The 12,443-nt window shown below is 44.2% G+C and overlaps 1 protein-coding gene and 1 long non-coding RNA gene across 2 annotated transcripts in view; one reads left to right on the top strand and one right to left on the bottom strand.

Moving 5' to 3' along the window:
* Positions 1 to 3,394, bottom strand: part of PEDS1 (plasmanylethanolamine desaturase 1) — a 30,898-nt gene extending 27,504 nt beyond the window's left edge. The window contains exon 1 of the mRNA XM_034413794.3: positions 175 to 3,394. Coding sequence (XP_034269685.2) covers positions 175 to 526 — 352 coding nt within the window. The 5' untranslated portion in view covers positions 527 to 3,394. The remainder of the gene's footprint in view (positions 1 to 174) is intronic.
* Positions 875 to 8,197, top strand: LOC117664352 (uncharacterized). Its single transcript, XR_004590998.3, has 5 exons — positions 875 to 1,007; positions 3,713 to 3,767; positions 5,867 to 5,904; positions 6,793 to 6,853; positions 7,834 to 8,197. It is a non-coding gene; the product is annotated as an uncharacterized LOC117664352 (long non-coding RNA).
* Positions 8,198 to 12,443: the final 4,246 nt, after the last annotated feature.

Here is a 12,443-nt window from a genome sequence, read left to right as displayed (position 1 = left end):
GCTTCAAGGAGCCGCTCAAGTGCGCAATAATCCCGGGAGAGGCAGAAAAGGATGAGCGAGATGGACGAAGCGGGCCACTTTCGTTACAATCCGGCATCACAATCCAGGGACGGCCGAGAGACCCTTTGAAAGTCTCCCCCGTCCCCTCCCCCGAAATCCCGCATCCTTCCTTACCGGGGGAATACAGTTCAGCCAGTTCCCGGGCTCCCGCGTGCTGGGCTCCCCACCGGGGACAGGAGTCTTCGGCGGCTGCTATTGCTGCTTCTTCTTCTTCCTGGGCAGTTGACGCAGCGGCCTCCGCCTCGGACGACGCCCTGGCCGGTTCGGAGCCGGCTCCAGCCGTCCGGAGCGGGGCGCACTCGGGCATAGTTCCGGCGCGGCCTCGCTCCCCTTCTTCGTCGGGCGGCTCTCGGGGAGCAGCCTCCCCCTGGAGCTCCGGCCCGGCCGCTCGCACCCCAAGGCCAGGGGAGCCGCCTGCCGCCCGCCCGCAGGGCAAGGACGAGGGCGGCGGCGGCGAGAGCAACATCGCGACGCAACCCGCCCCGCGGCCAGCCAGCCGGCACTCGCCCCTCGCCGCCCCTCCGCCCGGCCGAACGAGGCGTCAGGAAGAGCCACGCCCCTCCGGCAAGGAGCCGGCCAATCCGCGCGCGCTCGCCTCAGCCAATAGCGTCCCGGCCTTATCGAGGCGAACTGCCGAACCGGAGCCCATCGGCTCCGCCCACCTGGTTGGCGAGGGTACAAGCGTGGGGGGGGGAGAGGCGGGGGTTGCTCCTCCCCGGTTTTTCCGCGACGTAGGACCCGGGCCCGGCCGTGGGGCTCCGTGTGGGCGGCTCGTGAGCGGCGGCGAACCCGTTAGACCCTGCGCGTCTGCCGAGCTTCAGGGCGAGGCCGTGGCAAAGCCGGGATGGAAAAATCTGAAGGCGTTGCCCGGGTAGCCGTGCCTTCCATTTCGTTTTGCACGGAGGTGTAGGGGGAAAAAAACCAACCCTGCAATCGTTACTTCTGAGGTGTGTTCGCCTTCCCTGGGGATAAATGAAGTTTATTTTTTACCTCTCTATTCAATAGATGTCTGTGGCCGCCGATCTTAAACGCAAACTCACGGCGGCAGTAAAATCCAGCACGGTAACTATAAAATAATAAAACGAAAAAAAAATGAGTATTGTATTGAGTAAAATACAATAATTACGCATCGGTGGGTTTCTATAAAAATGGAAGCTCTATTCGAACTTTCCTCCTTTCCCTTTTTGAGGTCAAGGTTGTTCCAGTAATTTGCCCCAAATTAATTCCATCCTTATAACCCTCAGGGTGCAATGAGTCTCCGCTTGACTAGTGATCTTTACAATTTAGGTGGGATTTGAACTCTGAACACAAAAGGTTCATCAGTTTACGGCAGAGGGGACTGCCTTGTGATGATTAGGGGCCACATTTGACTTCGGAGAAGATGCCTAAAAGTAGCCTGGATTGAGGTGGTGGTGATCTCTGGTGATCTCAGGACACATCGAGATAGTCTTTTTGACAGTGGTAAGGAAGTGCTGGGATTTCCTGGTGGCCTCCAGTCCAGTTCTAATCTTAACTGAAATCAGCCATGATCAACCAGGTGCTTTTGAAATTAGACTGGGAAGCAAAAAACAGTAATTATTTCTGGATTTTATTTATTCAATTTCTATAGCCACCCAACCCAAAGGTAGTTAAGGCAATTTTTTCAGTGACTGTAGTTACAACACTGAAAAAAATGGCTTATGACCATTTTTCACACTTACGACTGTTGCAGCATCCCCATGGCCACATGATCAACATTGAGATGCTTTGCAACTGACTCATGTTTATGATCTTTGCAGTGTCTTGGGGTCATGTGATCACCTTTTGTGAGCTTCCAACTAGCAAAGTCAATGGGGAAGCCAGATTCACTTTACAACCGTGTAATTTAACAACATCTGGGATTCACTTAACAACTGTGGCAAGAAAGGTCGTAAAATGGCGCAAAACTCAGTTAACGAATGTCACACTTAGCAACAAATTTTGGGCTCAAGATGTTTGCAAAAGGTTATCATGTGACCAAGGCACACTGCAATGATCATAAATATGAGTCAGTTGCCAAGCATCTGAATCATGATCACATGACAATGGGGATGCTGCATCGGTGGTGTGAAAAATGATCCTAAGTCACTTTTTTTCAGTGCCGTTGTAACTTCAAACATTTACTAAGTGAACTGTTGTAAGTTGAGGACTTACCTGTATAAACAATGATTTATATGTAGTCCCAGTGGTCAAATTCAGGCACTAAGCCAAAACCAAATGTGCACAGCGTAAAACCAGTCTGACCACAATTGCAAGGAAGGTCTTTTCATTTTTCAGATTGTTCCTGCTTTTAAAATATAAGCTGCCAAAAGTTGCGCGGAGTGAGGTGGCTTCTAAATTGTATTGGAACACATTAGTACATAAATAAATATAGCCTATATTTAATCCATTTTCTTTGGCCAAACACTTCATTTGGCAGCCAGATTTTTGACAAGAAGCACTAAATCTTCATTCTCAAACAACTGTGGCAAATAACACAAAAACACAATTTTTTCCATATTATTAGTAATTCTGGATAGTGCTGCTTTTTCTATCTATTGCTTTCAAGAGGCACGGTATTTCATTAATCCCCAGCTGGGAAATACAGGTAGTTCTTGGTTAACTAGGGTAATTGAGATGGGCAACTCCAACATTAAGCGATACTGTCATAAAGCATGATGTCACATGACTGCATTGACTTACAATATCACTTGCGGCAGTTCCAGTTTCCGTTGTTAAATGAGTCCTACACTGTTAAGCATAGTGTCATATGATCACCTCTTGCAATTTCCTACTGGCTTCCCCATTCACTTGGCTTGTCAAAAGGCAACTAAGATTTCAAATGACTGGGGGACACTTGGTTGGGATTACACGCAAATTGCCAAATTCTTGAATTGTGATCATGTGACTGTGGGATGCTATGACAGTCACAACTATGAGGATGGATCATAAATTTCATCCTGCACTGTCAGAACTTTGAAGAGTTGCTGAAGACATGGTTGTTAAATGAGGACTACCCGTAAGAGGAAATGAAGTCCAACACAATCAGAGGGCAGTGACCTGAAAAAAGACTGATTGAGTTACCACGACTAATAAATTTATCCTTTCCAATATCTTCTCATTCAGTCATGGCAATATCCTTACTGTCTTCTGAGCGTTGTGAGTTTTGCAGCCCAGATATGGTAGCCCTAATTAAGCTGTACCTGAAGGCACGTTTAATATAATTTAGGTGTGGATTATTTGGTTGATGCATATTATTAAACAATGACGTAGTTCTATTAGTCTATGGTGGTAAAAATAGGAGGATATATCTATGGCTTTTAATAAAGCTTGTTAGAAAAGATTTCTGATCGTACACAATTTCTGACTTTTATTTAATGATCTACATGTCACGCAGAGAGTTGTAACAATACTTTGTTTCCCTCTTTTTATCACTTGTCTCTATTGCATAAAAAAAAGCAAGCCTCCTCATTCTTTTTAATCTTATGCACACCGCCCACTCTCATCCTCTCTCCTTCTTACATGACTGGCTTAATGAGCATTTGGGAGAATTATGAAAACTGATCTGAAAAAGTTAGCAGAAGTGATATTTAACTCTTAGCAAGAGGAAAATGGATTATTATGAGCAAGCTATTCTGTTCATTATGCTTTACAGGTAATAAACCACAATTGGGACCCACATTTCCAATACTAAGCAAGGCAGCTGCTAAGTGAGTCACGCCAGATTTTATTATCTTTTTTGCCAAGGTTGTTAAGTGAATTGCTGTTAGATGCCTCATGTGATCATTAAATGAAGCCAGCTGGGAAGATTGCAAATGGTGATCACATGACCCCAGGATGCTGCAACCAATGTTAATACATGCCAGTTGCCAGTTGCCAAGTTGATCTTGTGACTGTTGGAATGCTGCAAATCAGGGGTGAAATGCTACCAGTTTGCACCGGTTCGGGCAAACCGGTAGCAGCGGTGGTGGGTAGTTCGGAGGACCAGTAGCGGCGGCAGCACGAGGCTCCACCCACCCACCCGGATGTCATTACTTTCTGGTTTTAACCAGGAAGTAACCTGCTTTTGACCCTCGTACATGCGCAGAAGGCTTTGCGCATGCGCAGAGGGTCCAAAATTGCACATGATGCACACGCAGCATGTGCACTTCCGAACCGGTAGGGAAGGTAAGTAGATTTCACCTCTGCTGCAAATGATTGTAAGTGGGAGGACCAGTTATAAGTAAAATGTTCCAGTGTTGTAACTTGAACTGGTTGCTAAACAAATAGTTGCAGGTTGACAACTAACTGTGATATTCCCCCACTGCTTTCCATGCAGTGGGGCAGTGAGAAAGAGAACAGAGCAGGAAGTAGAGCTAAGTAAACCATGGCTAATCATGACCAAGCATTTGTGTGCACACACAGCTTTAAAAGAAGGAAGTCAGTTTTAGAAATAAGAATTCAGCTGCCGAATGTATAGAAGGAAATCATGAAGAAAAAAAAAGGCAGACTGCCAGGCGAACTCTGAGAATTGCAAATTTGCACAGTGACGCTCTGAAATTTATTAGATCCTGCAGTCAACTTCTCAGTAGACTCAAGTAACACTAGAGGCCATAGAAGAATATCAAGGAAGTGGTGATATTGGTTTCCCCAGGGTGGGTTTAAACAAAATTCTCAGTAATTTGGCCTGAGGCTTGAACAGAAGATTTCTTGGTTTTTTTGGTTGCGTTTGAACTACTCACTTTACCAGGACAAAATCAGAAATGATACTTAAATGATGAGGACAGTTAAGAACAGCTGGTTTCTGTAACAATTGCTTGGGGAGAGTGGTAGCTCAGTAGTTTGGGAGGTAGAATAAATGCTTTTATCTAAAGCAGGGGTGGGGAACGATGGCCCTTTTATGACTTGTGGACTTCAATTCCCAGAATTTCTGAGCCAGCTGCTCAGGAATTCTGGGAGTTAAAGTCCACAAGTCATAAAGTGGCCATGGTTCCCCAACCCTGATCTAGAGTTTCTGTTGCTTGCATGTTTAAATGAAGGCATCTTGATTTAGTTCCTCTCAAATCAGGGAGAGAATTATGTTGTCAATCATGCATCTGGAGCAGGGGTGAGTTCTAAATTTTTTTACTACCGGTTCTGTGGGCGTGGTTATTTTGTGGGTGTGGCTTGATGGTCATGTGACAATTCTTTAGGATTTAGCAGAAGTACTGGTCTACCAGGCTTTTAACTGCTTGCAGGGCTCCACTGGTCTACTCATTTGTTGCTGAAGGCACCGGTCTACTCATTTGTTTTTGGAGGCACCGGTCTACCACCACACTGCCTTTTAACACTGATCAGCTGTAGGGCGGCCCTGTGAAGCCCCGCGGCAAGAGTTTAAACAGATTTTTTCCTTCTAGCCAATCAGCTGGGACTCAGGAGGCAGCAATAGATTGGGGGTGGGGCCAAATAAAAGGTAAGAATAACACTGGGGGGCGGGAGGGGGTCAGAACTGGTTCGGTAATGTCATATTGTTACCGTTACCAGCTTGGTGGAACCGGGAGGAACCCACCACTCATCTGGAGCATATAAAGAGCTTTTTTTTGTGTGCTCCTGGTTGCTCTGTTTCTCTTCTGACATCCACTGTGGTTGAAACAGCATACGCAAATTGCTAGTCTCTATTAACGGGGAACTTCCTATGTAGGTGGCCATGCCTTCCTGCCAAATTTGCTGGTGTCTTAGCAGACAAGGCTTAAATAAACTATTATACTTGTGTCCCGCTTTACCCCTAAAGTGTTAGAATTTGATGTTATCTCATATACTCTGATACTTGGTTTCTGTATTCACAAATCAGGTGAATTTACTTCTAAGGACATTGCATACAACTCAGAGGTGAGTTCTACTTACCTTTACTACCGGTTTGCAACAGGGCCATCCGCATGCGCAGAAGTGTTCTGATGACATCAGGGTCAGTGGGTCAGTGGGTGGAGCCTCCTACCGGTTTTACTACCGGTTCTATAGAACCAGTGCGAACCGGGGCCAACCCACCACTGATACAACTACAGAGTTAATGCTAACATTTTGCCTGGCATCCTGGAAATATTTCATACATGGCAGTCTTCCCTCCACAAACTGGAGGAACCCATGTGCTGAATGCATGTCTAATGAATGGAACTATGACTTAAGGAAGTCCAGGGTTGAGTCCACAGAAAATAATTGCACATATTTAAGCCGATTGTTCTCAATCCAAACTCTCTCACTGTGAAAGAAAAACAACAACAACGAGAGGCATGTTTCATATACTGTCGAGCTTCTGCAGGTAAAATGGAATATAAATTTAATTCAATACAAAAATTGAATAACAATTATTTTCAGTATATTTGGAAACACAGAATATGGAAACTAAGGCCAAGTAGAGCAACTTGTTTGATTGTTTAATGAATTCATATGGCTGCCCATTCATGATTGGTGTCATTTTTTAATTTTATCAAGAATATGCTGTTGCATGCCAACATTGGAATCAGATTTCACTGAGCTCTAAAGGCAGAGTGAAAACCTCTTGCTAATACTTGAATATCTGGAGAACATTTGAAGTATATTAAGTATCTCCTACTTCTGTTGCCTTGCCCTAATGCTTGTGGAGTCATTGAGACACTTTCTAAATGATTCATTTCTCATTCTGCTAGCCACAAGGAGCCTTGGCTATCAAAGCTCTTCTGCTTAAGATGCCTGTGGGTGAAAATGATGTATTCTATAACCAAGAAGTGCTTTTATCCACAGAGAAGTAGAAATTCATTTTGAAAATGATGGAGAGGAGTTGCCTAGTACCCTGACCAATCAGGTGAGACAGGCTTTGCAGCCTCCATGTATTTCATAGTAATTATTTCTGCAGCCCATACAAGTAGTCTTAGAATTATAGCAATAGCATTTAGATTTATATACTGCTTCATAGTGCTTTACAGCCCTCTCTAAGCAGTTTACAGAGTCAGCATATTGCCCCCAACAATGGGAGTCCTCATTTTACCAACGTCGGAAGGATGCAAGGTCGAGTCAACCTTGAACCGGTCAGAATCGAACTGCTGGCAGTGAGCAATGAATTAGCCTGTAATTCTAACCACTGCACCACCACGGCTCATTGGGACTGGAGTGTCTATCATTAAATGTTGTTAAATGAGTCACGTCTGACTGTACAAGGTTTTTTTTGCTGCATTTGTTAAGCAAATCATTCAGTCCTTAAGTGAATCTGGCTTCCCCCATTAACCTTGTTTGATGAAAGTCTCTGGGAAGGTTGGAAATAGTGATCACATAACCCCAAAATCCTACAACTGTCATAAATACAGTTGCTAAGTGCCCTAATTTTTATCATATGATCACAGGGACATTGAAATGGTCATAAATGTGAGGACTGGTCAAAAGTAACTTTTTTAAGCACCATTGTAACTTTGAACGATCATTAAATGAATGGTGATATATTGAACACTGCCTGTAATCTACACAATGCAAATTCCCATTTCCTAGCTCTCCAGGTGAACGAAATTCAAAAACTTCAGCACTTTTCCAAATACGTATATTTAATAGGTTGCCTTGCCAGTCTTCATGGGGGAAAAAAACCCCTATCTATGTGGTTGCTAGAGTTGACTTGATGATACATCATTTAAAACAATGTTGTGATTCTGATGACTTAATGGAAGAATCAACAGGCACTAAAGGGAGAAAAATCTGTCCCTTCCCTGTAGAATTCATTGAAGCAGGAAGCTCAAACAGACACAACAAAAGGCTCATTCAGACACATTTTTTTTATCACTGTGGGCTTTCTTTCAGAAGAAGAGAATCACGTGGTCATGAACTTGAAGATTTTGGCTTGTAAAATCACGCCACTGTTTTTGGTACGACTGGTCCCTGCTGTATGGAATGGAGAGCAAAAACAAATCTTTTGACAGACAAAGCAGCTGCAAGATTATTTTTTTAAAGACCTTTTTTTTTTTATTCCTACCTCTATTATTTTTATAAATAACATAAGATGGTGAATATACTTAATGCTCTTTCTTCCTCCTATTTTCCCCACAACAAGAAACTTGTGAGGTGAATTGGCTGAGGGACAGTGACTGGGCCAAAGTCACCCAGCTGGATAAGCCCAACCTAATTCAGGATGGTTTCTAAATAAATTATTGTCCGGGGCATTGTCTACCTTACTTTGTGGAGGATTATGTTTATCTAATATGTGAAGGCATAGTCTTGTAACTAGGGTTCAGTAAACATACCATAGGGACTGACTTGTACATAATACAAAACCATAATTATTGTTTAAAACCATATTAGCTGAGGTAATACCATTTTGAACTGCAATCTAATAGGACACATTTTGAAATAGGTTGCTTTTACTTAGAAAGCCAAACTATCATGCACCTGGCTATTTTGTGGCTAATTATATAATACAAAGTCAAGGCGGTTACTCTATGATGCAGTACGGACTCAGACAATTGTATTAATTCATCAAGGTAAAGGTAAAGGTTCCCCTCGCACATACGTGCTAGTCGTTCCCGACTCTAGGGGACGGTGCTCATCTCTTTCAAAGCCGAAGAGCCAGCGCTGTCTGAAGACGTCTCTGTGGTCATGTGACCGGCATGACTTAAACGCCAAAGGCGCACGGAACGCTGTTACCTTCCCACCAAAGGTGGTCCCTATTTTTCTACTTGCATTTTTTACATGCTTTTGAACTGCTAGATCGGCAGAAGCTGGGACAAGTAACGGGAGCTCACCCCATTACACGGCACTAGGGATTTGAACCGCCAAACTGCCGACCTTTCTGATTGACAAGCTCAACATCTTAGCCACTGAGCCACCGCGTCCCCTTTAATTCATCAAATCATGGCTCAAATGAATAAAGGCTCAAGATGTCTGGAGAGTCTCAATTATCCAGGTCATGGTTATCCCAAAGGTGCTTTTTCCAAAAGGCAACTGGACTTTCTTGGGGTTTTTTTTTTTTCCTGAAAAACGTCAGATCTCCTGCTAGAACTGAAGAAGGCTCAGGATATTGCATAAACACAGCCATGGGGATCTTCAGAAGCATATCTGAATCACTTTGGTCCCAATGTTCCATTCCTGAGCCTTTTTTGACCCAGCTGAAGGGTATTTGAAATTGCAGTAACACCTCTGTCTGTGTGTGTTGTTTTTAAAATGCTGTTGCTCTATAGGGCTTTGGGCAGAGGTGGGTTTCACATATTTTTACCACCGGTTAGCTGTGCGTGCACCTTCTGTGCATGCACCTGCCCTTCCGCACACGCGCTGTGCTCACGCGGGCTCTGGGGTGGGTTCTACTTACCTTTACTATTGGTTCGCAATGGGATACCGAGCTTCTGCACATACGCAGAAGCTTTTGTGCATGCGCAGATCGCCTATGATGACATCTGGGGTGGTGGGCGGAGCCTCCTGCCAGTTTTACTACCAGTTCTTGCGAACCGGTCTGAACCGGGGTCAACCCACTACTGGCGTGTGCCTTCTGCACATGCACCAGGCCTCGAAAACATGGCTAAATTGGAAGTCATAGCGCCCAGGTGGGTGGGCACCCGCCATCTCCACTACCGGTTTGCCCGAACTGGTCCAAACCGGCTGAATACCACCACTGGCTTTGGGGCTGTTCATTTCCACATTTGCAGTAACTCCTCCACCACAGCTCTTCTGGCCTTCAGATCCTTAAAAGAGATGGTTGCCTTGGTATTTTTGCATTCCCCCCTCCAAGAACCTCTATGGCCCTTTTTGTGTACCTGAGGAACTGTCTTTTTCCAAGAGTCTCTACCCATCCAATTCGATCCAGAATAACAGAATACTAGACTTGAAAGGAACCTTGGAGGTCATCTAGTCCAACCCCCTGCTGAGGCAGGAAACTATGCCATGTCAGACAAATGGTTATCCAACATCTTAAAAACGTCCAGTGTTAGAGCATCCACAACTTCTGAAGGCAAGTCATTCCACTGATTAATTGTTCTAACTATCAGGAAATTTCTCCTTAATTCTAGGTGGCTTCACTCCTTGATTAGTTTCCATTCATTGCTTCTTATCCTGCTTTGAGGTGCTTTGGAGAATAGTTTGACTCCCTCTTCTTTGTGGCAACCTATGAGATACTGGAACACTGCTATCATGTCTCCCCTAGTCCTTCTTTTCAATAAACTAGACATAACCCAATTCCAGCAAGCATTCTATATAAAAGTGGTGGGTTGCCCCCGGTTCGGACCGGTTCGCAAGAACCGGTAGTAAAACCAGCGGGAGGCTCTGCCCACCGCCCCAGATATTGTCATAGGTTGGCATGTGTGTGCATGAAGCAAGGGCACACGTGCGATCCCGTTGCGAACCGGTAGTAAAGGGAAGTAGAACCCACCCCTGCTTTATATGTTTTAGCCTCCAGTCCAGTGGTGAAATGTAAAATTTGTTACTACTGGTTCTGTGGGCATGGCTTGGTGGAGGGGGGGGGGGTAATGTGATGGTGGGCGTGGCGAACTTTTTTTTTTTTTTTACTTTTAAAAGCATTTTTTAAACCTTAAGAGGGTGCAGGAAAAAAATGCTTTTAAAAGCCTCTGACGATCAGGCAACTCAGCTGGGATCATCAGAGGCTTTTAAAGGCATTTTTTTTGGTACAACCTCTTCAGTCTAGCTGAGCCGTACGATCATCAGAGGCTTTTTTTTTTAACTTTTAAAAGCATTCTTTCGGCTGAAGAGGTTGTAGAAAAAATGCTTTTAAAAGTAAAAAAAAAGTCTCTGATGATCGCACGGCTCAGCTGGGCATGGGAGGGGGGGCAGGGATTTTTGCTATCGGTTCTCTGAACCACCCGCTGCCATCACTACTGGATCGGGCGATCCGGTCCAAACCAGGAGCATTTCACCCCTGCTCCAGTCCCCTAATCATCTCTGTTGCTCTTCTCTGTGCTCTTTACTCTTTCTAGAGATCCAGGAGATTGGGCATGTTGCAGACCCATCAGCAATTGGTGGGAACTAAAAGGCCTTCTTTGTTGTAGCTCCTGCTTTGTGGAATATTCTCTCTCTTGGAGAAAAAAAATTTTTTCCTTTAAAAACTTGCTTTAAAAGCTTGCTTGCAGGTCTAAGCTTGTGTTAAGAGCTCTGTTTCTTGGCTTTACTCCTAGTTGGTTAAGTATCTTCGCTGCTGTATGTTTTAATTTTTTGAAGTTTTTATTATTTTTAATTGTTTTAACTAGTTTATAGTTTTTGAAGCGTAAGCCACCCAGAGTTATTTGGCTGAGGTGGGCAGCTATAGAAAGGTAATAAATAAATGTGCACACAACATGGAGCAAGGCCATGGATGGGATGTAATTGAGAAGAGTCCAGGGGTGAAATCCAGCAGGTTCTGACAGGTTCTGGAGAACTGGTAGCGGAAATTTTGAGTAGTTCAGAGAACCGGCAAATACCACCTCTGGCTGGCCCCAGAGTGGGGAGGGAATGGAGATTTTGCAATATCCCTGCCCTGCCACTCCCACCAAGCCACACCACTCCCACCAAGTCACGCCCACAGAACCGGTAGTAAAAAATTTGGATTTCACCACTGGAAGAACCATAGTTGTAGAGCAGACCCTGCATAGAAAAGATTCCAGGCGTAGGTCTATATTTTCCCACCGAAGAAAACCTCAGCAAATGAGGTTAATTCAAGTAGAGTTTCTTGTGTTGCTGGAGAGGCTGACACAGGCCAATTAATTTCAATTCAAGGTAAACCTCACAAGTCAGAAAGGAAACATTGATAAATTTATTTATTTATTGGTTCGATTTATATGCCGCCCTTCTCCGGAGACTCAGGTCAGCTTACAATGCGTTAAGCAATAGCCTTCATACTTTTGTATATTTATTTATTTATTTATTTATTTATTTATTTATTTATTTATTTATTTATTTATTTATTTATTTATTTATTTATTGGTTCAATTTATATGCCGCCCTTCTCCAGAGACTCAGGGCGGCTTACAACGTGTTAAGCAATAGCCTTCATACTTTTGTATATACCTGCTTAGTAGGGCTTTCGGCCCCCACCCCAAGCGGTGTTCTTTTTTATACAAAGTCAGCTTATTGCCCCCACAATCCGGGTCCTCATTTTACCTACCTCGAAAGGATGGAAGGCTGAGTCAACCTTGAGCCTGGTGAGATTTGAACTTGCAGTAATTGCAGGCAGCTGGCAGCTAAGTGCTACTTAATAGCACTTTAGTCCGCTGCGCCACCAAGGCAGTTGCCCTGACAACATTTTAACCAATAAGTCTCCTTCAAGTCAGGCTTCCTTCTGAATGAGCTCATGGTCAGAATATGGAAGTGGTTTGTGATTGTTTTTAATTTTTCATTCTGGCTTCCCAGTTCAACCTTTGCAGGTTCCTGCTGCATCGATAAGCGAGTCAGCTTAGGTAGGCAGATTAGTTAACAGTTTTAACCACACAGTCTAG

Source organism: Pantherophis guttatus, chromosome 3, assembly GCF_059756535.1.
Source record: "Pantherophis guttatus breed Tessera chromosome 3, ASM5975653v1, whole genome shotgun sequence".
In the NCBI taxonomy this organism is placed as follows: Eukaryota; Metazoa; Chordata; class Lepidosauria; order Squamata; family Colubridae; genus Pantherophis; species Pantherophis guttatus.
This window is presented reverse-complemented; position numbering and strand designations above follow the sequence as displayed.